This window comes from Bubalus kerabau, chromosome 1 (genome assembly GCF_029407905.1).
Source record: "Bubalus kerabau isolate K-KA32 ecotype Philippines breed swamp buffalo chromosome 1, PCC_UOA_SB_1v2, whole genome shotgun sequence".
NCBI classification, from domain to species: Eukaryota; Metazoa; Chordata; class Mammalia; order Artiodactyla; family Bovidae; genus Bubalus; species Bubalus kerabau.
In genome coordinates this window covers 91,142,588-91,169,756 of record NC_073624.1, presented here as the reverse complement: position 1 = coordinate 91,169,756, position 27,169 = coordinate 91,142,588, and the positions used below count along the sequence as shown (strand labels likewise).

The 27,169-nt window shown below is 40.7% G+C and overlaps 1 protein-coding gene and 1 non-coding gene across 2 annotated transcripts; both read right to left on the bottom strand.

Annotated features, from left to right (window-relative positions):
* Nucleotides 1-16,050: 16,050 nt before the first annotated feature.
* Nucleotides 16,051-16,989, bottom strand: LOC129641692 (olfactory receptor 8S1-like). Its single transcript, XM_055566324.1, has one exon. The coding sequence runs from the start codon at nucleotides 16,987-16,989 to the stop codon at nucleotides 16,051-16,053; it is 939 nt and encodes a 312-aa protein (XP_055422299.1).
* Nucleotides 16,990-26,388: 9,399 nt separating this feature from the next.
* Nucleotides 26,389-26,510, bottom strand: LOC129642653 (U6atac minor spliceosomal RNA). The gene has a single exon (XR_008709901.1). It is a non-coding gene; the product is annotated as a U6atac minor spliceosomal RNA (small nuclear RNA).
* Between the last annotated feature and the right edge of the window lie 659 nt (nucleotides 26,511-27,169).

The following is a 27,169-nucleotide window of genomic DNA, read 5'->3' as shown; positions in this document are numbered from 1 at the left end:
ATTTGCATTTCTCTGATAATTGGGCTTCCTAGGTGGGGCAGTTGGAGAAGGCAATGGCACGCCACTCCAGTACTCTTGCCTGACGGAGGAGCCTGGAAGGCTGCAGTACATGGGGTCACTGATGGTCAGACACGACTGAGCGACTTCACTTTCACTTTTCACTTTCATGCATTGGAGAAGGAAATGGCAACCCACTCCAGTGTTCTTGCCTGGAGAATCCCAGTGACGGGGGAGCCTGGTGGGCTGTCATTTATGGGGTGGCACAGAGTTGGACACGACTGAAGCAACGCAGCGGCAGCAGCAGCAGCAGGTGGGGCAGTGGTAAAGAATTCACCTGCCATTGCAGAAGATGCAGGTTTGATCCCTGAGTTGGAAAGATCTTCTGGAGGAGGGAGTGGCAACCCACCCCAGTATTCTTGTATGAAAAATCCCATGGATAGAGGAGCCTGGTGGGCTCTAGTCCATGGGGTCGCAAAGAGTCAGACACCACTGAGTGACTGAGCACACACACAATACTTAGTGATGTTGAACATCTTTTCATGTGCCTGTATGTCTTCTCTGGAGAAATATCTATTTAGGTCTTCAGCCTATTTTATGACTTTTTTTTTTTAATGTAGAGCTGCATGAGCTATTTGCATATTTTAGAGATGGTGACTGCAGCCATGAAATTAAAAGATGCTTACTCCTTGGAAGGAAAGTTATGACCAACCTAGATAGCATATTCAAAAGCAGAGACATTACTTTGCCAACAAAGATTCGTGTGGCTCAGGAAAATGGTAAGCCCTTTGAAATTGTCCCACAAACAATGACACAACCACCATGGCCCAGAAAAGGTAGTATGAATTACATAGACATAAGTAGGTAGGAGACAATCTTCTCAGTTTCTTTTGGAGTTAAAAAGGCCTGGGAGGACAGATGAAGACTTCAGTGTTTCTGCTAGAGATACAAGAACATTATCTTACAGTGAGAGAACTAGTGACCAGCAAAGTATCCTATGAGTAGAATAAGAAATAGTTGAACTACAGGATTCAGCATGGTCAGCATTGCCAGCAACTGGCTGACAGTGATTCAAGCCACATGGATTGCCAAGGAGAGATATATACCTGAGGACAAGAAGGGGTGAGTCACTTGTGGAGGATTAAGGAAGCCACTGTTGTGATCTAGATGCCCACCACAAACACCACAACCGGTGCCTGCCCCGAAGTATAACATTTCCCATGGTAACACACGAAGGTGGAAATCATGAATGTGAATGAGTTTTAGATGAGTCATCTGTCGATGACTGAGAATTTACTGACTTTGACTGAGTTCATAATTAAATGGCTGGATTCTGCATCAGACTTAAACCTCCACTAGCTTTGCGTTTTCTGTACCTGCATAACTATTTCCTCATCAGATTTGTGAAGTTTTCAGCCATAATTCCCCACAATGCTTTTTTGCTCCCTTTCTCTCTTTCTTCTCCTTCTGGGACCCCTATATTGCACATTTGATATGCTTGACATTGTTGTAGAGGTCCCTTCAGTTATTTTCTTTCTGTAAATTTGTATTTCTTTTTGCTCTTTTATTGAATGATTTTCATTATTTTATCTTATAGTTGACTAGCGTGTTCTTTTGTATTATGTGTCTTCTCTTAATATCTATTAGGATATTTTCATTTCAGTTATTGTACTCTTCAGTTTTGACTGGTTCTCTTTTGTAGTTTCTAATTCCTTATTAAAACTCTCACTGTGTTCACTTATTCTTTTCGCTAATTCAGTTAACATTCTTTTTGGTAATGCTCTGAACTCTTTTTCTGGGAAATTGTTTTTCATTTTATTTCAGAGTTTTTCCTTTTTTTTTCTTTCAGTTGAAGCCAATTCCTCTGTGTTACCTTTTTGCATAAATTTCTGTCTCCATGAAATTATGTGAAACTGTTATTACCTGTTCTGGTCTTGAAATTTTGTCTTTTGTGGGAGCACCCATATATAGTCTGGACATGCTTGTTGATTTGATAGGATAGTTGGATCTGAAGTGAGTATGGTTCATGTCTTCCCTGAGGGTGGTGTCTACCACTTGGGGGGCGTGGAGTGAGGCAAACCAGGTGGGAGCTGGTGCGATTGTGCAGTATCTCATGAAAGGTTGGGAAAACAAAAATAGGAATCTACATTCCTAAGAAGGGACACAGAGATGGAGGAGCTAAAGCTAGAGACAAGTGTGAGCCAGGTTCAGAGGCCAACACCACTTGGTTAGGGCTGGAGTTAAGTCCTGGGTTGCTTGAGCAGAACCCCTGAGAGTTGGGTCTGAGCTTGCTATGTTCTCCTTAAGTTTGGGCTCTCCCCTTCTTAACCTTCACCCTAGAGGGGAGAACTACTGGCAGAAGAGGGCACCCCACTCCAGTACTCTTGCCTGGAAAATCCCATGGATGGAGGAGCCTGGTAGGCTGCAGTCCATAGGGTCGCTGAGAGTCGGGCACAACTGAGCAACTTCACTTTCACTTTTCACTTTCATGCATTGGAGAAGGAAATGGCAACCCACTCCAGCGTTCTTGCCTGGAGAATCCCAGGGGTGGCGGAGCCTGGTGGGCTGCCATCTATGGGGTCACACAGAGTCGGACACGACTGAAGCAACTTAGCAGCAGCAGCAGCAGTGCACTAGGCGATCTTGGCAGACAAGTCCGAGTTTCGGACATTTCTCAATCTGTTACTCTTGTGAATGCCAATAATGGCTTCCCTTGCTTCATTTTGCTTCATCCTGAATCCAGGGAAATTTGTCCCTCACAACTGTGTACTCTTTTTGGCTGTGGCAGCCTTTGCCCTAGTGGGTGGTTACACAACAAAGTAGGAAGGGCTGAAATGGCTGCTAGGCTTTCAGAGTTGAGCCTGGGGTTGTTGTAATAAACCAACCAGAGTTCTGGGCAGTTTCAATTTGGTTCCTTGCTTTATGTGTAAACAAGCATATGTGTGCCTTTCATGAGCAGAGTGTAGGATTTTTTTTTTTTACATATCTACTAAATGTTTATTTTTTTAAAATTTTATTTTATTTAACTTTACAATATTGTATTGGTTTTGCCATATATCAAAATGAATCTGCCACAGGTATACATGTGTTCCCCATCCTGAAACCTCCTCCCTCCTCCCTCCCCATACCATCCCTCTGGGTCATCCCAGTGCACCAGCCCCAAGCATCCAGTATCGTGCATCGAACCTGGACTGGCAACTCGTTTCATATATGATACTATACGTGTTTCAATGCCATTTTCCCAAATAATCCCACCCTCTCCCTCTCCCACAGAGTCCAAAAGACTGTTCTATACATCAGTGTCTCTTTTGCTGTCTCGTATATAGGGTTATTGTTACCATCTTTCTAAATTCCATATATATGTGTTAGTATACCATATTGGTGTTTTTCTTTCTGGCTTACTTTGCTCTGTATAATCGGCTCCAGTTTCATCCACCTCATTAAAACTGATTCAAATGTATTCTTTTTAATGGCTGAGTAATACTCCATTGTGTATATGTACCACTGCTTTCTTATCCATTCATCTGCTGATGGGCATCTAGGTTGCTTCCATGTCCTGGCTATTATAAACAGTGCTGCGATGAACATTGGGGTACACGTGTCTCTTTCAATTCTGGTTTCCTCGGTGTGTATGTGCCCAGCAGTGGAATTGCTGGTTCATAAAACAGTTCTATTTCCAGTTTTTTAAGGAATCTCCACACTGTTCTCCATAGTGGCTGTACTAGTTTGCATTCCCACCAACAGTGTAAGAGGGTTCCCTTTTCTCCACACCCTCTCCAGCATTTATTGCTTGTAGACATTTGGATCGCAGCCATTCTGACTGGTGTGAAATGGTACCTCATTGTGGTTTTGATTTGCATTTCTCTGATAATGAGTGATGTTGAGCATCTTTTCACGTGTTTGTTAGCCATCTGTATGTCTTCTTTGGAGAAATGTCTATTTAGTTCTTTGGCCCATTTTTTGATTGGGTCATTTATTTTTCTGGAGTTGAGCTGCAGGAGTTGCTTGTACATTTTTGAGATTAGTTGTTTGTCAGTTGCTTCATTTGCTGTTATTTTCTCCCATTCTGAAGGCTGTCTTTTCACCTTGCTTATAGTTTCCTTTGTTGTGTAGAAGCTTTTAAGTTTAATTAGGTCCCATTTGTTTATTTTTGCTTTTATTTCCAATATTCTGGGAGGTGGGTCATAGAGGATCCTGCTGTGATGTATGTCGGAGAGTGTTTTGCCTATGTTCTCCTCTAGGAGTTTTATAGTTTCTGGTCTTAATTTTAGATCTTTAATCCATTTTGAGTTTATTTTTGTGTATGGTGTTAGAAAGTGTTCTAGTTTCATTCTTTTACAAGTGGTTGACCAGTTTTCCCAGCACCACTTGTTAAAGAGATTGTCTTTAATCCATTGTATATTCTTGCCTCCTTTGTCAAAGATAAGGTGTCCATATGTGTGTGGATTTATCTCTGGGCTTTCTATTTTGTTCCATTGATCTATATTTCTGTCTTTGTGCCAGTACCATACTGTCTTGATGACTGTGGCTTTGTAGTATAGCCTGAAGTCAGGCAGGTTGATTCCTCCTGTTGCATTCTTCTTTCTCAAGATAGCTTTGGCTATTCGAGGTTTTTTGTATTTCCATACAAATTGTGAAATTATTTGTTCTAGCTCTGTGAAGAATACCGTTGGTAACTTGATAGGGATTGCATTGAATCTATAAATTGCTTTGGGTAGTAGGATTTTTACAGCCTTGCTGTCAGTTCCACTGGTTTTTAACACTAGTTAAGGGGACATGGCAGAAAGTGAAGAGGAACTAAAAAGCCTCTTGATGAAAGTGAAAGTGGAGAGTGAAAGGGTTGGCTTAAAGCTCAACATTGAGAAAACAAAGATAATGGCATCTGGTCCCATCACTTCATGGGAAATAAATGGGGAAACAGTGGAAACAGTGTCAGACTTTATTTTTTGGGGCTCCAAAATCACTGCAGATGGTGATTGCAGCCATGAAATTAAAAGACGCTTACTCCTTGGAAGAAAAGTTATAACCAACCTAGACAGCATATTGAAAAGCAGAAACATTACTTTGCCAACAAAGGTCCATCTAGTCAAGGCCATGGTTTTTCCAGTGGTCATGTATGGATGTGAGAGTTGGACTGTGAAGAAAGCTGAGTGCCGAAGAATTGATGCTTTTGAACTGTGGTGTTGGAGAAGACTCTTGAGAGTCCCTTGGACTGCAAGGAGATCCAACCAGTCCATTCCGAAGGAGATCAGCCCTGGGATTTCTTTGGAAGGAATGATGCTAAAGCTGAAACTCCAGTACTTTGGCCACCTCATGTGAAGAGTTGACTCATTGGAAAAGCCTCTGATGCTGGGAGGGATTGGGGGCAGGAGGAGCAGGGACGACAGAGGATGAGATGGCTGGATGGCATCACCGACTCGATGGATATGAGTTTGAGTGAACTCCGGGAGTTGGTGATGGACAGGGAGGCCTGGCGTGCTGCAATTCATGGGGTCGCAAAGAATCGGACACGACTGAGTGACTGAACTGAACTGAACTGAAGGGGTCATAGATTCTAGTCTTGGGCCCCAGGGTTGAAGTGCCCAGTATGTAGTTTGAATCACTCACTCACTACTAAGGATCTCTGAGTCCATGTAGTCCCCCTCCTTTCTGTGTCCCCTCTTAGAAGTGTGGGTTTCCATCTGACTGCTTCTCTTTCTTTCCTACCTAACTCTTACAGGCTTGGTTGTGTAAGAGCCTTTCTGCCAGTCTTGAGTTTGTTTTCAGTGAGAATTGCTCCATATGTAGGTCTATTTTTGATGTGCTCCAAGGGTGCAGTGAGCTTGTGTTGTCTGCTACCTTGGTCTCTTCTCTCTCAGTACCTTTATATTTTGATAGAAACCGTTTTTGTGTTCCCAATCTTTCATGAGATACTGCACAATCTCACCAGCTCCCCACTAGTATGCTTGACCCAAACTCCTCTATAGAATTTTTAGGATCTCACTGTCAGCCAAGATTTTTGGAAGGCCAGTGACGGGAAGAGCTCTAAGAGCAAGAGGTCCCATGACTATACTGGCTGGAGGCTGATCTGGCATTTTATTTTTTCATTCATGGACCATAATTAAAAGACATAAAGTTTCAGTTGTTTTAAGTGTCTTTCCATGAATATTAACATGTAATTGAAAGTGATTATTGAGTTGGGAGGCATTATTCTCCATTCAGTAAGCAAATTTTAAGAATTGTGAAGTGTAATTGGAAGAAATGTCATCATTATTAAAATCTTGTTTATTTTTAACACCTGCAATGATTTACCAGCCCACCTGACCTGCCTCTTGAGAAATCTGTATGCAGGTCAGGAAGCAACAGTTAGAACTGGAAATGGAAAAACAGACTAGTTCCAAATCGGAAAAGGAGTATGTCAAGGATGTATATTGTCACCCTGCTTATTTAACTTATATGCAGAGAACATTAGGAGAAAAGCTGGGCTGGATGAAGCACAATTTGGGATCAAGACTTCTGGGAGAAATATCAATAACCTCAGATATGCAGATGACACCACCCTTATGGCAGAAAGTGAAGAACTAAAGAGCCTCTTAATGAAAGTGAAAGAGGAGAGTTAAAAAGTTGGCTTATAAACAGTGCTGTGATGAACATTGGGGTACACGTGTCTCTTTCAATTCTGGTTTCCTCAGTGTGTATGCCCAGCAGTGGGATTGCTAGGTCGTATGGCAGTTCTATTTCCAGTTTTTTAAGGAATCGCCACACTGTTCTCCATAGTGGCTGTACTAGTTTGCATTCCCACCAACAGTGTAAGAGGGTTCCCTTTTCTCCACACCCTCTCCAGCATTTATTGCTTGTAGACTTTTGGATTGCAGCCATTCTGACTGGTGTGAAATGGTACTTCATAGTGGTTTTGATTTGCATTTCTCTGATAATGAGTGATGTTGAGCGTCTTTTCATGTGTTTGTTAGCCATCTGTATGTCTTCTTTGGAGAAATGTCTATTTAGTTCTTTGGTACATTTTTTGATTGGGTCGTTTATTTTTCTGGAGTTGAGCTGCAGGAGTTGCTTGTACATTTTTGAGATTAGTTGTTTGTCAGTTGCTTCATTTGCTATTATTTTCTCCCAGTCTGAAGGCTGTCTTTTCACCTTGCTTATAGTTGTTGTGCAGAAGCTTTTAATTTTAATTAGATCCCATTTGTTTATTTTTGCTTTTATTTCCAATATTCTGCGAGGTAACACTGTTTATAATAGCCAGGACTTGGAAGCAACCTAGATGTCCATCAGCAGATGAATGGATAAGAAAGCTGTGGTACATATACACAATGGAGTATTACTCAGCCATTAAAAAGAATACATTTGAATCAGTTTTAATGAGGTGGATGAAACTGGAGCCGATTATACAGAGTGAAGTAATCCAGAAAGAAAAACACCAATACAGTATACTAACGCATATATATGGAATTTAGAAAGATGGTAATGATAACCCTGTATGTGAGACAGCAAAAGAGACACTGATGTATAGAACAGTCTTTTGGACTCTGTGGGAGAGGGAGAGGATGGGATGATTTGGGAGAATGGCATTGAAACATGTATAATATCATATAAGAAATGAATCACCAGTCCAGGTTCGATGCAGGATACAGGATGCTTGGGGCTGGTGCACTGGGATGACCCAGAAGGATGGTATGGGAAGGGAGGTGGGAAGGGGGTTCAGGATGGGGAACACGTGTACACCCGTGGCAGATTCATGTTGATGTATGGCAAAACCAATACAACATTGTAAAGTAATTAGCCTCTAATTAAAATAAATAAATTTAAAAAAAGTTGGCTTAAAGCTCAACGTTCAGAAAACGAAGATCAAGGCATCTGGTCCCATCACTTCATGGCAAATAGATGGGGAAACAATGGAAACAGTGCCTGACTTTATTTTTTTGGGCTCCAAAATCACTGCAGATGGTGACTGCAGCCATGAAATTAAAAGACGCTTACTCCTTGGAAGGAAATTATGACCAACCTAGACAGGATATTAAAAAGCAGAGACATTACTTTGCCAACAAAGGTCCGTCTAGTCAAGGCTATGGTTTTTCCAGTAGTCATGTATGGATGTGAGAGTTGGACTATAAAGAAAGCTGAGCACAGAAGAACTGATGCTTTTGAACTGTGGTGTTGGAGAAGACTCTTGAGAGTCCCTTGGACTGCGAGGAGATCCAACCAGTCCATCTTAAAGGAAATCAGTCCTGAGTGTTCATTGAAAGGACTGATTTTGAAGCTGAAACTCCAATACTTTGGCCACCTGATGTGAAGAGCTGACTCATTTGAAAAGACCCTGATGCTGGGAAAGATTGAGGGCAGGAGGAGAAGGGGATGATAGAGGATGAGATGGTTGGATGGCATCACTGACTCAATGGACATGAGTTTGGGTAAACTCTGGGAGCTGGTGATGGACAGGGAGCCTGGTGTGCTGTGGTCCATGTGGTTGCACAGAGTTGGACCAGACTGAGTGACTGAACTGAATTGAACTGAACTGCACTGATTTGTTGTTGTTGTTCAGTCGCTCACTCATGTCTTACTCTTTGCAACCCATGGACTGCAGCACACCAGGCTTCCCTGTCCTTCACCACATCTCTGAGTTTGCTCAACTCCATTTGAGTCAATGATGCTATCCAACCATCTTGTCCTTTGTCGTCCCCTTCTTCTCCTGCCTTCAATCTTTCCCAGGATCAGGGTCTTTTCTAATCAATCATTTCTTTGCATCAGGTGGCCAAAGTATTGGAGCTCCAGCTTTAGCATCATTCCTTCCAAAGAAATCCCAGGGCTGATCTCCTTCGGAATGGACTGGTTTGATCTCCTTGCATCCAAGGGACTCTCAAGAGTCTTCTCCAACACCACAGTTCAAAAGCATCAATTCTTTAGTGCTCAGCCTTCTTTATGGTCCAGCTTTCACATGTGTACATGACTATTGGAAAAAATATAGCTTTGACTAGACAGACCTTTGTTGGCAAAGTAATATCTCTGCTTTTGAATATGCTGTCTAGGTTGGTCATAGCTTTTCTTCCAAGGAGAAAGTGTCTTTAGATTTCATGGCTTCAGTCACCATCTGTAGTGATTTTGGAGCTTAAGAAAATAAAGTCTATCTATGCATTCACTTTTTCCCCATCTATTTGCTATGAAGTTATGGGACTGGATGCCCCGATCTTTGTTTTTTCAATGTTGAGTTTTAAGCCAGCTTTTTCACTCTCCCCTTTCACTTTCATCAAGAGTCTCTTTAGTTCCTCTTCACTTTCTGCCATAACGGTGGTGTCATTTGCATATCTGAGATTATAGGTAGTTCTCCCGGCAATCTTGATTCCAGCTTGTGCTTCATCTAGCCTGGTATTTTGCAAGATGTACTTCACATATAAATTAAGTAAGCAGGGTGACAATATACAGCTTTGATGTACTCCTTTCCCAATTTGGAACCAGTCTGTTGTTCCATGGCTGGTTCTGTTGCTTCTTAACCTGTATACAGGTTTTTTAGGAGGAAGGTAAGGTGATCTGGTATTCCCATCTCTTTAAGAATTTTCCACAGTTTGTTGTGATCCACACAGGCAAAGGCTTTCATATAGTCAGTGAAGGACAAGTAGATGTTTTTCTGGAATTCCCTAACTTTTTCTGTGATACAGTGGATGTTGGCAATTTGATCACTAGTTCCTCTGCCTTTTCTAAACCCAACTTGTACACCTGGAAGTTCTTGGTACACTTACTGTTGAAGCCCAGCTTGAAGGATTCTGAGCATTACCTTGCTAGCATATGAATGAGTGCAATTGTGTAGTAGCTTGAACATTCTTTGGCATTGCCCTTCTTTGGGACTGGAATGAAAACTGACCTTTTCCTGTCCTGTGGCCCCTGCTGAGTTTTCCAAATTTGCTGGCATATTGAGTGCAACACGTTCACAGCATCATCTTTTAGGATTTGAAATAACTCAGCTGGAATTGCATCATCTCCACTAACTTTGTTCGTAGTAATGTTCCTTAAGGCCTGCTTGACCTCACACTCTAGAATGGCTGTAAGTGAGTGATCACACCATCGTGGTTATCCAGGTCAATAAGATCATTTTCGTATAGTTCTGTGTATTATTGGCACTTCTTAACATCTTCTGCTTTTGTTAGGTCCATACCATTTGTATCCTTTATTGTGCCCATCTTTGCATGATATGTTCCCTTTGTATCTCTGATTTTCTTGTAGAAATCTTAGTCTTTCTCATTCTATTATTTTCCTCTTTTTCTTTGCACTGTTCACTTAGGAAGTCTTCTTATTCTCTCCTTGCTATTCTTTGGAACTCTGCATTCGGATGGGTATATCTTTCCTTTTCTTCTTTGCCTCTTGCTTCTGTCCTTTTCTCTGCTATTTGTAAGGCCACCTCAGACAACCATTTTGTCTTGTTACATTTCTTTTTCTTGGGGATAGTTTGGTAACTGCCTCCTGTATAGTGTTATGAACCTCTGTCCATAGTTCTTTAGGAACTCTATCAGATATAATCCCTTGAATCTATTTTTGACTTCCACTGTATAATCATAAGGGATTTGATTTTAGTTCATACCTGAATGGCATAGTGGTTTCCCCTACTTTCTTCAATTTAGGTCTGAATTTTGCAGTAAGGCGTTCATGATGTGAGTCACAGTCAGCCTCCAGTCTTGTTTTTGCTGACTCTATAAAGTTTCCCCATCTTTGGTTGTAAAGAATATAATCAATCTGATTTTTGTATTGACCTTCTGTTAATGTTGTGTGTAGAGTTATCTCTTGTGTTGTTGGAAGAGGGTATAAGCCATGATCAATGTGTTCTCTAGGGAAGACTGTCTTAGCCTTTGCCCTCCTTCATTTTGTACTGCAAGGCCAAAGTTGCCTATTACCCAGGTATATCCTGACTTCCTACTTTTGCTTTCCAGTGCCCTATGATGTAAAGGACATATTTTTTGTTTTATTTCTAGAATGTCTTATAGGTCTTCATAGAACCATTCAACTTTATTTTCTTTGGTGTTAGTGTCTGGGGCATAAACTTGGATTGCTGTGATATTGAATGGTTTGCCTCCAAAAAGAGCCAAAATCATTCTGCCATTTTTGAGATTGTACTCAAGTGCTGCATTTTGGACTGCTTTGTTTACTGTGAGGTCTACTCCATTTCTTCTAAGGGATTCTTGCCCACAGTAGTAGATATAAAGGTCATTTGAATTAAATTCTCCCATTCCTGTCCATTTTGTGTGATGTGCTTAGTTGTTTGGTTGTGACCCACCAGGCTTTTCTGTCCTTGGGAATTCTCCAAGCAAGAATACTGGAGTGGGTCTCCATGCCCTCCTCCAGGGGATCTTCCCAACCCAGGGATCAAATCCAGGTCTCCCAGATTGCAGGTAGATTCTTTACTGACTGAGCCACAGGGGCATCCCCAAACTACTAGAGTGGGCAGCCTATCTTTTTTCCAGGGGGTCTTCCCAACTCAGGAATAGAACTGGGGTCTCCTGCATTGCAGGCGGAGTCTTTTGCCATCTGAGCTACCAGGGAAGCCCTTGTCCATTTTAGTTCACTGATTCCTAAAATGTCAATGTTCACTCTTGTCATCTCCTATTTGACCACTTCCAATTTGCCTTGATTCATGGACCTAACATTCCAGATTCCTGTGCAATATTGTTCTTTACATCATTGGACTTAACTTTACCTGCAGACATACCTACAACTGGGGGTCATTTCCACTTTGGTTCAGCCTCTTCATTCCTCTGGTGCTATTTCTCTACTCTTCTCCAGTAGCATATTGGACACCTACTGACCTGGAGGGTTCAGCTTTCAGTGTCATATCTTTCTGCCTTTTCATACTGTTCATGGGATTCTCAAGGCAAGAATGCTGAAGTGGTTTGCCATTCCCTTCTCCAGTGGACCCCATTTTATTAGAACTCTCCACCATGACCTGTCTGTCTTGGGTGGCCCTACATGGTATGGCTCATAGTTTCATTCAGTTACACAAAGCTGTGATCCATGTGACCAAACATATCTAACCTGTGGTGAATGGGAAGAGAAACTTGTATAAGAGAATGCATTGGCATATGCAAATTGAAGTATAAGGGCACAATGTCAAGCACAGGAAGTGTGCAGGTACTTTGCTGTTGTGATGTCGTTGGTATATTAAAGAAAGAAAATGAGACTTGTGTTAGGCACATACCATCCCAAGGCCAGAATCTTTATGGCATTATTATTATTTATTAATGGCTTTATTAAAGGACATATCTCCTTCACCAAGTAGGTAAATTGTACCAAAAACCAGGCCCAGGTTATGAGTATGACAGAAACTGAATTACGAAGAAGGCTAAATTCATGTAACTCCTATGTTAAGTTCAGGGTCCCACTAGGAAAAGACTAGGACCACAACACTTGGGATGAGGATACCTGGGCAGATATGCTTGAGACACTGAATCCCTGAAGGGGACCACAGAATTAATCTACTAATGCTTGCTAGAAAAAACCAGTTTCTCTTTGCTCAGAGGTTGTAGTGGTTAGTTTTGTGTCAATTTAACTCGTATATGGATTCCAGCTGTTTAATCAAACATCAGTCTAGATGCTCCTGTGAAAGTATTTTTTGGATATGACATTTAAACTGTTGACTTTGACTAAGGCAGATTACCCTCCATAGTGCGGACAGGCTTCGAAAAACAGAAGGCTGTAAGAGCAAAGACTGAGGTTTCCCAAAGAGGAAGGAATTCTCCTCAGGACTGGAACATAGAAACCCTGTCTGAAATTCCAGCCTGCTGGCCTGCCCTGTGGATTTTGGCCTCAAAATTACAACATGAAGCCTTACCTGAATCGAATATGCCAGCTTGCTCTACAAATTTCAGATCTGTCAGACCACACAAGTGTGTGAGTCAGTGCCTTAGAATTCACCATGTCTATGTCTGTCTCTCCTATTGGTTCTGTTTCTTTGGAGACCCATTAGTAAGGCAGAGACCAAGCAAAGCTTTGCTTTGGAAGATGTTACTTGTCTTCTGCCACCTCCCCCATGGCTTTGAGACTTATAAATGGCTGGTTGCTCAGTCGTGTCCAACTCTTTGCAGCCCCCTGGACTGTGGCCTGCCAGGCTCCTCTGTCCACAGGATTCTCCAGACAAGAACACTGGAGTGAACTGCCATTACCTTCTCCAGTGGATCTTCCCGACCTAGGGATCGAACTCAGATCTCTTGCATTGCAGGCAAATTCTTTACCATCTGAGCTACGAGGAAGATCCTTGAGACTTATAGCTGGCATTAATTCCCATCATGACTGGAGTGGGGGAAATACTGCCTTGATATGAAAGGAAGGGAATTATTCACTAAAGTATTTGCAGGACATGGGCAATATGTACCTGTAAGAAGTATGAGAACATTCATGAAACAAATGTTTTTGGTCGTTTAGTTTTCCTACTGATTTCAGTTTAAAATACATATGTAAAGTGATTAAGTGCAACCATTTTAAAGGGATAGCTTGGTGAATTTTGATAAGTGTACACTTTGTAAACACTACAGAGACCAAGTCCAAAACCTTCCATCTGCCTGAAAAGATTCCTCTTGATACTTCCCGGTCAATCCATTCTTTATAGGAAACTGCTGTTCTGATTTCATCGTGAATGAATTTATGAAATTATTACTTTTCCTGACTATTTTAAAATGTAAGTTTTATTATTAGTCAGGATGGTAAAGCCAACAGAAAGGAGACAATTTTTTATTGAAAAGATCATTTATTACTTATAGGACCACACGGGGAGGCCTTGGACTGGTCAGGAGGCAGAGAGAATGAGAGGAAAATGTGGGCAGCAGGCTTTATTGTGTTTTTTGTAGGAAGAGATGAATGAGGCAGTGTAAGCAAGTTTAGAATGGAATAATTTGAATGATTTCAGTGGAATCTGGGTTTAAGGGGCTGTCTCTTGCTGTCTGGTACCTGACCCTGAGGTGATTAGAGCGTGTGGATAGTAGCCTGCAGTGTGATTGCTAAATAAAGGAGGCAATTGAGAGTATGGGTTCTTGATTAATTAGATTACATCTGAAAAATGTGTTGTCAAATGAGTTGTTTGTTGTCCCCAGGACCTAGCTAGCCCTGGGTGGACAGTCTCTCCAGGGTCAACAAGATTTGAAGATGTCAAAGTATCAGGAAAAATAAAATGTAATGTCCAGTTATAAGATGAGTAAGTTTTGGGAATCTAAAAGACAGCATGGTGATTATAGTTAATAATACTATATTTTATACTTGGTTGCTGAGAAAATGTATCTCAAATACTCTGACCTCAAAAAATGAATGGTAAGGATGTGAATTGATGGAGATGGTAAACATTTTGCAACATGTAAGTGTATCAAATCAGCACATTGTACACATTTAACTTATACAAAATTATATGTCAATTATATCTCAGTAAAGCTGAGGAAAAGAAATTTAGAAAATAGAAACACGATCAATTCATTGTCTTTAACCTCATATAAATAAACTCATAAATAAGTACCCATTGTATCTGGCTTCTGTTACATAGTGTCTGTGAGATTTATTCACTTACTGTTTGCAGTTTAAAAATTTTGCTGTATTATGTTTCATTGTATAAATATACTACATGTATGAATTTATCTGTTCTCCAGGTGATGGACATTTAGGTTTATTATACATTTTGGCTGCAATAATAAACTGTTATGACTATTCTATTAATGTATTTTATGGATATGTTTACTCATTCTCTTCATATTTACCTAAAAATATAATTAATGAATCTTAGAGTAGACATATAGTATGCAATTAGTAGATACTGCCCAATATTCTTCTGAAGTGATTGAACCTATTTACAATTCCACTACCAATATATGTGAGTCTGATTGCTCCACTGCCTCATCAAGTCTTGAATACATCCAGTATTTTAATTTTAGGATTAGAATCATTCCAGTTATATAAAGTTCAAGAACAGAATATACAAATAGCTCTACAAAAAACAGAAAGCTATGTTATATGTTGTAAAAAACATAATGCCTAGAGTAAAACCCAATATATGAAGACAACATATTCAATAGAAGGAAAAAGACTGAATCACTAATAGTTCTATGGAATCAAGTCTAGAACTATGGATTTCCAGATTGCTTGTAAATTCAATGTTTTTCTTTTGTTGATCGCATAAAACTGGAAGGGGAGAGTATATCTAAAAATACATCCTATATTAATTTAAGCATCTTTTATATCATGTAGTTAATTTTTTTACTTTATTCTTATTTGCTCTAAGTACTTATCAAGTTTCATCCTGAGGATTTTCTATTGATCTTCTAATTGTAAATGTATATTTTTCTGCCTGAAGCATATTTTTTGTTTACTTAACAGTGGCTAGTATATAGAAATAGTACTGATTGTATTAATATTAATTTTTTGCCTATTAAATTCTTTGGAGTGCCAATAAGTTTATTTTCCTGTGAGGAGTTTTTAGGCTTTCCATAGAATTATGTCATCTTCAAATATTCATAGGTTTTACTTCTTCCTATGGAAATTTAAATATCGGATCTAATCTTCATAGAAATACATTGTATAGAAATTGCATAATTCTGATAAGTAATATGAGCTATAATAACTTTTTTTCTGGTTATTTCAAATGTCATTCTCCCAATCTGACATTTTATTATGAAGCATTTATCAAATACAGGAAGAATGATTTGAATCTTTTTTTATGAATCATTTTAAGTAGAAATTCTTGTGACTTTTATGCCTTTTGACAAATCAAATAATCTCTGTTTTTTTCTCCCTAATAATCATGTTGTATTATTGATGGACTTTGTGTAAGTGTTTATTCACATTGTGTCCCACTTCAGTATAGCATAGAATTTCCAAATAGGAATTTGGAATACTGAATTCCAAATAGGGATTCAGTACAGCATAGAATTTCCAAATCTCAAAAGTGAGGGTTCCTTTGTAATCATTACCTGGGATGTTCAGGGAAGCTGTGAGTTCTTTCCTGAATCCTACTTGACTCTGTAGGGGGAGAGGTTGGAAACAAAACAGGAGGAACATAAGAAGAAATTTAGTCTTTCCAGGTATGCTGGGTAAATGTGACTTAGTTCAACCTGTGCAATAGTGCAGATTTTTCCCCAAAGTCCTTTTCACAGCTCCCTTAACCTCCTTGTTTTTGAAGCTGTAGATAAGGGGATTCAGCATGGGTGTGATTACACTGTATTGTAAGGAAGTGAGCAAATCCAGGGAGGAACCAGAGGAAGGCATGAGATAGCGAAGCATACCTGAGCCAAAGAACAGGATCACTGCGATAAGGTGGGAGGAGCAGGTGGAGAAGGCCTTGCTTCTGCCTGTGACGGAGCTGATGCTCAGGACAGTGGAGACAATGCGAGCATAGGAGAAGATTATTGGGAGGAAGGTTCCAAATCCATGGAGTAAGATTGAGTAGATCAAGATACTGATATTGATGGAGATATCAGAGCAAGACAGAGGGAAGAGGGAGGGCAGCTCACAGGTGTAGTGGTGGATGGTTTGTGCCTCATAGAAGTCCAGGTTAACAGCCAAAAGCACAATGATGACTGCATCAAGAGAGGCCAGACCCCACGAGATCAACACGAGCCTCACACAGAGCTGGTTGCTCATCACCTGGCTATAGAGCAGCGGGTGGCATATTGCGGCATAGCGGTCATAGGCCATGGCAGAGAGCAGACAGACTTCGGTTCCTGGAGTGATAAACACAAAGAAGACCTGAGCCAGACAGCCCTCTATGGAGATGGTCTTCTTCTCAGACAGGAGGTCCTTCAGGAGCTTGGGCAGAGTAACACAAGAGAAGCAGAGATCTAGGAATGATAGATTACTCAAGAAGAAGTACATGGGCGTGTGGAGATGGGAGTCAGCCCTGATCACCAGCAGCATCGTCAGGTTCCCCATCACGGTCAGGAGATAAATCACCAGGAAGAGCACAAAGAGCAGAGCCTGGATGTGGGGGTCGTCTGACAGCCCAGTGAGGATAAACTCGGTGATGGTGCTGTGGTTCCTCAAGGCCATTTGTGGAGGCTGTTTCCTTGAAGGACAATAGAAAGAGAAATGAGGTCACTTGTAATTGTCCCTTTCCTTTATGTCATCATCACTTTTCCTCACCATCCCTCCCTGCTCTCCCCGAATACTGTGTTATAACATCTCAAACTTGTCCTCACTGTGTGTCACTGTGTGTATCTTGATTTTTTATTTTTGTTTTTGTGTCAAAGTCTTCACATACTTCAGAGAATCCTATTCTTTTTCCATAGGGTTTTAACTGAAAAAATGATTGTATCTGGTTCATCTACTCATATATAGTATTTCATTTCAGTTGAATTTTCTTATAGTTTAGAAATCCTTAAAATCATTTAGTTTTGAGAACCATTATCTGCAGCAGTTGTTCTAAATCTTCTCTCCTTGTTCCCCAATTATTATTTCTTTGCTCATGGTCATCTCCAGTTCAGTTCAGTTCAGTTGCTCAGTCGTGTCCTACTCTTTGCGACCCCATGAATTACAGCACGCCAGGCCTCCCTGTCCATCACCAACTCACGGAGTTCACTCAGACTCATGTCCATCAAGTCAGTGATGCCATCCAGCCATCTCATGCTCTGTCGTCCCCTTCTCCTCCTGCCCCCAATCCCTCCCAGCATCAGAGGCTTTTCCAATGAGTCAACTCTTCACATGAGGTGGCCAAAGTACTGGAGTTTCAGCTTTAGCATCATTCCTTCCAAAGAACACCCAGGACTGATCTCCTTTAGAACGGACTGGTTGGATCTCCTTGCAGTCCATGGGAGTCTCAAGAGTCTTCTCCCACACCACAGTTCAAAAGCATCAATTCTTTGGTGCTCAGCTTTCTTCACAGTCCAACTTTCACATCCATACATGACCACAGGAAAAATCATAGCCTTGACTAGACAGACCTTTGTTGGCAAAGTAATGTCTCTGTTTTTAATATGCTATCTAGGTTGGTCATAACTTTCCTTCCAAGGAGTAAGCGTCTTTTATTTTCATGGCTGCAATCACCATCTGCAGTGATTTAGTAGCTTTTAAATTTAATAGGATATTAATTTTTAATGAGATTTTTATGTATAGGGTCTCTACTTAATCGCTTTCAATTTATTCTCACTGTGATTTTGTCATTTATTTTGGCAGTCACTCATGTCCATTTTATTCATGATGAAACTGATATTCATGAAGATTTTATAATGCCACGTTGAGAAACAGTATAAGAACCAGGAAATAAATTCAATTATTTTGGTTAAGTCAGATCTAATTTTAGTGCATAGCATTACAGACTGTTTTCCTACTCTTATAGTTGGAGTTCATCTATGTTTTTCCTTAACTTTTCAAAGTTTTAAGTTACTTTTGATATCAGATTGGTTTGTATTTTCCTCTGTCTATGCTTATACTACTTTTCTCCACTTCAAATGTCCTCCTTTTAAATTTAGTTGATTTACATTCTCATGGCCCTTCCAGCCTTAGCTTTTCTCTTGTAGCCGGTCTTGATTGCTGCCTACTGCTCTCTGTTCGAATACTAGGTTCCCTGTGTTATGTCAGAGTCTGAAATCTTTTCTCATTTGATGTTTAACATGCATCTCAGTTTTTCCCTCCAGACTGTGAACCCCTTGTGAACATGGATCCCATCATAATAGCAGCAATCATAAGCCACCAGTTCTTATACTTCATTTCCATTCTGTGTTAGCTTCAGTTATGCCTTTTGTATGAGTCTAGAAACTTCTATATGGTATTTCATGGGTGCCTCAGACAAGACTCCCACACCTCCAAGCATAATTTCCTTCCCCTTTTCCAAATGTCCAAATAGCACTAATGCCTGGCAGAAGTTCTGCTACTGAATTTCAAGGATGCTGTTATCAACATGGATCATGTTACCTCATGTCACTGCAAAATTCCTGATGATATATCACTCTTTAGAGGGCTCAGACCTTTTGCAATAATGGAAGAAGCTCCTTCCAGTTTTGATATGGGTGCATTATTTCTTTATTGCTCTTTTAGAGTTGGGTGAAATGTTCCTACAGTTTTTTCTTAACCATAACTTTCATCCTCTTGCCCTTAGTCTCACTTAGTTGTTCATGAGGATCAGGATGGTGAGCAGTACATTTGGGAAGGGATGCTATACTCTGGATAATTTTGAATCCTAATTCATAGTTCTATGTACTAGGGCATGTCTCGAATATGAAGATTCCTGCCTGTCTTGGTCATTTTAGGCTGACTGACCAGTTTTCTTCTTTTGTTTAGCACTCTACCCTCTAACTCAAGGTAACTTTCTGAATTCATAAAAATGTTAAAATTGCTTTTTTTTCCACGGAGCACCTGTTTTTGGTCACTCTGTCCTTGCCAGCAATCTATGATCATAAACTGAATAATCAGGAGAAGCTTAAATTCTGATCACATTAACAAAGCTATCAGCTTAAGCCCATCTTAAATTAGTGAAAGTTATCTGGGGATCTGAACAAACAGTGCAGTGCTTACCTTTGTGTATCTGTGAAACCTGGATCCAGTATTAATGAAGCATTGGCAACTAAAGAATTTACTTTTGAGGATGCTGCATGGATAAATATGTAAATATTTTTGAAAGCAGAACTTTCTCATGAAACCTATTAAAGCAAATTAAAATAATGAATTGGACTTAGTTTTTTTTTTTTTTGCAAAGCTTAACTAATTTAAAGTACCTCAATTATTTGGATATTTTCAACCTATCCTGAAAATTGTGTTCACCATTCCACCTTTATTTAGGGAGGTCAGGGAGATCTGACCACAGTGTCCATGGCAGACTCAGGGCCTCACAATAGGTAAGAATATGTCTGGAATCTCTTGTATTTAGTCAGTGTGGTATTTCTGGAGAACTCTTTTCTGTCTTCTCTTGCATCCATACTTACTGTGCATGAAGACATCAACTACTGCATGATGTGATTTAGAGGGTATCACAGAGAAAGGAGGCATCCTAAATTCCCCATCCTAGACAACACCTTACACAGATGTAGTCAGTTTCTTTAAACCCTGATAAAGACTTTCCATTCAATTCTGGATCAAAGCATTCAGTTACAAGTTTTTATTTACTTACCAAGTGGACAATACTGGCTTCACTTCATGCTGAACTGTGAGAGGCGGAGTCTGATTGTTTACAAGAGTGAAAATATGAGAAAATTATGGAAAGTGAAGGGTGGGGCAGTTGATCATGGTGAAGCATAAACTTTGTGAAAAGAGAATTTCAGAGATGTTCTAGACAAGCCTTGCCCACAGTAGTTGTTTATAGACATTTTTGGAATGAATTCATGCATTATTGGTGTGTGTGTGTGTAGGGTCAGTCTGAACAGGTTGGCTCAAGGGACCTCAAAGCTTAGGGGCAAATTCAGACTTTATGTGCATGAGGGAGGTATTTGATCAGCAGAGAAAGATAGAAATGTTAGAATTAGTCAGAGACTGAAGACAACTTCATCCACTGGAGATTGTTCTCAGAGCTGTCTGCTCCTATGCTCCCTCTCACTATTCACACTGCCTCCATGGGAATCAGATCTGTTTAAGTAGCATAAAATATTTCCTGCCATCACCCTAATGGAATTCTTGCCAATTAGGGGGAATTAGTGGCCCTAGAAATCCAGTATCTATCTGTGACACCTCATTCCAGGTGTCAGCTTTCTGCAATGAGAGGATTTATGCCCAGGTTGTAAGATATACTGGCCCTCAGTGTTATGCATGGAGGGAAGAGAGAAATCTGATAAGCTGTGCAAGGCAGCGAAACAATTGGAACAATTGCATCTTTGGGAAAGTAGTGATACCTGGGTACCCTCCAAGGAAGGTACCATTCCAAGGAGTGGGAAGTTACCATCTCTAGCTCAGCAGCCAGGGATGGGCATAGTAGGAACCTCAGACTTTTGATGAATGGAATGTGTCATCAAGTGACTGTGGTTAGGAGTGGAGGAGAGGATCATCAGCAGATTAAAAACTCATAGAGAACTTTCCAAGAATGAAAATATGGGACCATCACAAAATGAAGGAGGATATTACTGGGTTTTTGATATTTTGGGTGGGCATAGCTCCAGAGTTTTCTGTCTTTCCTTTCACAGGCTGACACATCTGTGGTAAAGTCTCTCCATAGGAGTACCCCTGTCACAGGAGTTTGATACTTGATATACCAGATGGCCTTTTCTTTTTGTTGCCAATGAATAATGGGCATTTGAGTAGTTTGACTTCTCAATATTGGAAATATCACAGATTCTGGATTATTCTTCTGTATATCTTAAAGAAGCATCATTCTGCAATACTGGCCACTATATGAAAGGAGAAAAACAATCTCACTAAAGAAGCTCAAATTCTGTACAACTCACATACATTTCTTGAAAATCTTCTCTTATAACATCAAGTACAGTAATGTGCCTTCTTTTCATTTATTTCCTTTGTGATTCTAAATGCTATTAAAGAACTTTTTGTGGAACCAATCAGAAGGCCATCTGTGCTCATGCGGTCACAGAGGGGTTGGGTCAGGCACCCAGGGGAAGCTAGGCCACTGCCCTGTATTCTCTGAAGTCTCGGTCTGATGCCAAACTTTGGACTCACTAAGCTCACAGTTTTCAGTTAACCAGAAAGTCAACTTTATTAGGAGGCACACAGGATCCTCTTCAGGGCCATGGTTGAAATTTCTCACTTAAGGCAATCATTGAAAGCCTGGAAGAAGCTATTATTAGGTTGTTAGTCATTAATTGTGTCTGACTCTTTTGTGACCCCATGGACTGTAGCTCACCAGGCTCCTCTGTCCATGGGATTTTCCAGAGAAGAATACTGGAGAGGGTTGCCATTTCCTTCTCCAGGGCATCTTCCTGACCCAGGGATCAAACCTGGGTCTCCCACATTGTAGGCAGATTCTTTACCACCTGAGCCACCAAGGTTAGTTGGTACTGAAAAGGGGAGAATAAGAAATGGATTAAAAAAACTAATCTGCTGGAAAAGAGAGATTTTCCTAATGACCACATAAGACTGTGAAGGCCCTTTAGGAATTCTCAGTAGCTATGAGGTATGACATATCACTGAACTCCAGGTCATTTTCTAGTGTAGATGAGAGTTTTTCTTTATACATCAAGATTGTCCTTTACATTGATTAAATGAGAGGCGATAACCCCACATTGGAAAATTATTGGGCCTTGGTTTTGTAGAGTTTCTATAGTCCAAGCATACAATGAATTTTTAAATACTATGTTAAAAAGTTAATAGCTTAAGAATATAATGAATTAGTATTAATAATTTCTGTCATATGCTATTAGAATGTCTAAAGTCAATTTAGACATTTCTTTTTGATTTCTTATCTGAGATATGTTACATCACATTATCAACATTTGAATGGATTTGCATACAACTAAGGCAATGCCAAAGAATGCTCAAACTACCACACAATTGCACTTATCTCACACGCTAGTAAAGTAATGCTCAAAATTCTCCAAGCCAGGCTTCAGCAATATGTGAGCCGTGAAATTCCTGATGTTCAAGCTGGTTTTAGAAAAGGCAGAGGAACCAGAGATCAAATTGCCAACATCCTCTGGATCATGGAAAAAGCAAGAGAGTTCCAGAAAAACATCTATTTCTGCTTTATTGACTATGCCAAAGCCTTTGACTGTGTGGATCACAAGAAACTGTGGAAAATTCTGAAAGAGATGGGAATACCAGACCACCTGACCTGCCTCTTGAGAAACCTGTATGCAGGTCAAGAAGCAACAGCTAAAACTGGACATGGAACAGCAGACTGGTTCCAAATAGGAAAAGGAGTTCATCAAGGCTGTATATTGTCACCCTGCTTATTTAACTTATATGCAGAGTGCCGGGGTCCAGCCCCGGCTGATCCAGGGTATTCGAAGCAGGGACGGCGTCGGTGAGGATCAGGATACAAGAGCTTCAATTAGATATTAATTAGAGATGTAAAGAGTAATAGAATGAGGATAGCTCAGTAGGAAAATTCAGTGGAGAAAAGAGGCTGAGTAGCTTGGTTTATGCGGGAGACCAATAAAACTTCAAGACAAGAAGCTTGCACCACTTACGTAGGCCGCAGGCGTCCTTCCGTTCTCCCGAAGGAGAGGAGACACTGAGGCCTCCCCGGTCGGATCTTAGAAGCCCAGGCATAATTAGTAAGCATGGCGGGTTCCGCACTCCAGATGGAGACTCAGCCAGAGTTTGAGAGAGAGAGAGACATGGGGAGACCAGTCTTTCGAGGAACTGATCCCAATTCTTTATTTTCCATGGTCTACTTTTATACACTGAGATGTTATGCAAAAGTCATGCGGGGTCAGCAGTCCTGACTTTTATCAAAGTCAGGTGCTTCATACAAATGTATACAGAGGTCTTAGGGGTGTTACATCATCTTCTGGCCAGGGGGCCTGCTGACCATTTATGACCCTCTCCTTGTGACAGTGGTCAGTCAACCAGGACACTTATTTCTCCAAGGGTGATTATTCTTAAAACAGACGCCACCCAAATAAGTTACATTCCTATAGGGTGAGGGTGTAGTGGGTTTTAGTTAAGGAAAGAATTTACTTAGCCTAAGGTCTAACGTGATTAATATCAAAGGTTAATACTTATTTCTTCTATATATTCATTAGTGTGTGTAAGGGCCGGGGATATGGAGACTTAGCAACAAACATTGGCTCAACAAATGAAAAACCCTTCACCAATACAATTTCTAATCAGCCCATTATACTTATACTAATAGTTTTCTAACTTTTCTAAGGAACCTGTTTTTAGAAGGTTTAAAGCATCTCATGCCTCTCACTGTTGGGAGGCTGTGAGCAATCACATGTGGCCGGACAAGCCTGTCAGCAGGCTAGAGAACCTTCAGAGGAGTTTGTAGGTTAAAACACTCTTGTCACGTCCAGGAATTATTATTAACTGGAGCTCTAAGTTAACTTCTCCGAAAGAGGTGGTGGGGGACAGCCCCCCGTAAAGTCAGAGGTGTAGGTGGGAGCACAAAGTAGTAAAGCAGGCAGGCTCTGGTTATGGGGGTAGAAGCTCGAGGATTTCCAGGGGGACTCCTGAGGCTCGATCCCGCCTTTGCGTATGTCGAGCCTCCTTCCTCATGACCTTTGCCACGGGCGGAGTGCCTCACTCTGGCCCCCAACAGCAGAGTACATCATGAGAAACGCTAGACTGGAAGAAACACAAGCTGGAATCAAGATTGCCGGGAGAAATATCAATAACCTCAGATATGCAGATGACACCACCCTTATGGCAGAAAGTGAAGAGGAACTCAAAAGCCTCTTGATGAAAGTGAAAGAGGAGAGTGAAAAAGTTGGCTAAAACTCAACATTCAGAAAACGAAGATCATGGCATCCGGTCCCATCACTTCATGGGAACTAGATGGGGAAACAGTGGAAACAGTGTCAGACTTTATTTTTCTGGGCTCCAAAATCACTGCAGATGGTGACTGCAGCCATGAAATTAAAAGATGCTTACTCCTTGGAAGGAAAGTTATGACCAACCTAGATAGCATATTCAAAAGCAGAGACATTACTTTGCCAACAAAAGTCCATCTAGTCAAGGCTATGGTTTTTCCTGTGGTCATGTATGGATGTGTGAGTTGGACTGTGAAGAAGGCTGAGCACTAAAGAATTGATGCTTTTGAACTGTGGTGTTGGAGAAGACTCTTGAGAGTCCCTTGGACTGCAAGGAGATCCAACCAGTCCATTCTGAAGGAGATCAGCCCTGGGATTTCTTTGGAAGGAATGATACTAAAGCTGAAACTCCAATACTTTGGCCACCTCATGTGAAGGTGTACCTCATTGGAAAAGACTGTGATGCTGGGAGGGGTTGGGGGCAGGAGGAGAAGGGGACGACAGAGGATGAGATGGCTGGATGGCATCACTGACTCGATGGACGTGAGTCTCAGTGAACTCCGTGAGTTGGTGATGGACAGGGAGGCCTGGCATGCTGTGATTCATGGGGTCGCAAAGAGTAGGACATGATTGAGCGACTGAACTGAAATGAACTGAAAAAACACAGAGGACATACATATCTCTTAATTTAATTAACACCATGTATGGTCAACAGATATTTATTCATCGAGTACTCCCTCATTTTGTTGTTGTGTACTTGGTACTGACAGATGATGGGCTTCACGATAAATAATACATGTTTCTTGTCATTCATTTAAGCCCTCCTAGATGGAAAGTAGGGGCTTTCCTGATAGCTCAACTGATAAAGAATCCACCTGCAGTGTACCTGGGTTCAACCCCTGGGTTGGGAAGATTCCCTGGAAAAGAGAAAGGCTACCCACTCCAGTATTCTGGCCTGAAGAATTCCATGAACTGTATAGTCCATGGGGTCACAAAAAGTCAGATATGACTGAGCTACTTTCACTAACTCACTGGATGGAAATAGGCATTATTTTTTCAATTTTGTCCTTTGAGAGACATTAAATCCAGTCCTAACTCATTCTTTAATATTTGACTTCATGTTAGCAAATTGATACCTCATTTCTAAGAAGCAAACATTTTCCCTTGTAATCGAAGTCAGTTGGGCTTGATTTTTGTGTTGTTTGGAAAATGTTGCTCATGACTGTATTGCATCTGTAAATAAGAGGTATACATGAGATGAGAGCCTTTAACATTTCTGACATTTTTGAACTTGATGCTATTTGGGAGAGAAGAACTCTTTCTATGTAGTTGCCAAGGAAACAGGTGGTTGAGTGATGGCAGTTTTATGTAGCCTTATTGGGAGTAGCTTCCCTGATAGCTCAGTTGGAAAAGAATCCGCCTGCAATGTGGGAGACCTGGGTTTGATCCCTGGGTTGGGAAGATCCCCTGGAAAAGGGAAAGTCTTCCCACTCCAGTATTCTTGGGTTTCCCTTGTGACTCAGCTGGTAAAGAATCCGCCTGCAATGTGGGAGACCTGGGTTCGATCCCTGGGTTGGGAAGATCCCCTGAAGAAGGGAAAGGCTACCCACTCCAGTATTCTGGCCTGGAGAATTCCATGGACTATACAGTTGCAAAGAGTTGCAAAGAGTCAGACAGGACTGAGCGACTTTCGCTTTCACTTTCACTGTTGAGAGTAGGAGAAAGGAAGGGTTAGGTGAATGAGATTACTTTTCAATCCTCCAGTTAATCCAGGGTGGTTCTACTTTACTCACTTCTGTTTTTGTCTTTATATAAGTTTTTAAAATATAATGCTGTAAGTTCATTATCATTGGATATTGTACATTTGTACATTGAATAGTGTGAAGTGAAACAGAATGTGGGACATATAAGTGATCATATATAAGTAATGAAGTCATAGAATATCAATGCTGATTAGGCTGATTATGCTGATTAGCATAGAATATCAATGCTGATAATACATAAATTAAGAATATGTGTATTATCCCTTAAGAAACAATTGAAACAACAATAAAAATTTATATGGCTAATTATCCATTAGAAAAAATAATAAATAGTTGTAAAACTATGAATGGTGCCATGAAGTAAGTGGCAATCCCTAACCATATATTTCTTGAACAGACCTGAGGCCTCTTTTATTTTTGTGAAGAGAAGTGCTAATATCTTGCTTTTCTACAACACAGATTTATTCAGAGTTAAAACATGCTTGCAGAAGTTCGATCTGGATTAACATTTTTTTTTTTCTTAAATGAGGAAATGAAACTGGCTTATAGAAGATGAGACCATTGCAGAGCATGGTATTCATGCTTTACATTTTCTGATGTTCACCATTTAATTTATGCCACCAGCCAGGCATCAAACAGAAGAACTGTAAAGAGTTTCACGTTATTATTGTGTATAATGTATGGGGATGCCATAATAGGTATTTAAATAAATATTTATTGCTTGAGGGTATAATTGAATGTACTCTGGTAGTAGAAATCATGGTGGTGAATAATACACAGTTGACCCTTGAAAAAAGTGGAGTTAAGGGTGAGGAGAACAAACCCTCCCCACAGTCGAAAATCAGTATGTATTTAGTTGCTCAGTCATGTCCTCCTCTTTGCAACCCCACGGACTGTAGGCTCCTCTGTCAATGGGGATTCTCCAGGCCAGAATAGTAAAGTGGGTTGCCATGCCCTCCTCTAGGGGATCTTCCGAACCCAGGGATCGAACCAGGTCTCCAGCACTGCAGGAGGATTCTTTACCATATGAGCCACCAGGGAAGTCCAAAAACTAGTATATTTGGCCTTTTATAGCCTTGGTTCCACATCAGCAGATTCAACCAAATGGGGATTGTA

Coding starts and splice junctions, on each gene's coding strand:
- LOC129641692 (XM_055566324.1), bottom strand. CDS start 16,989: ATGGCCTTGAGGAACCACAGCACCATCACCGAGTTTATCCTCACTGGG.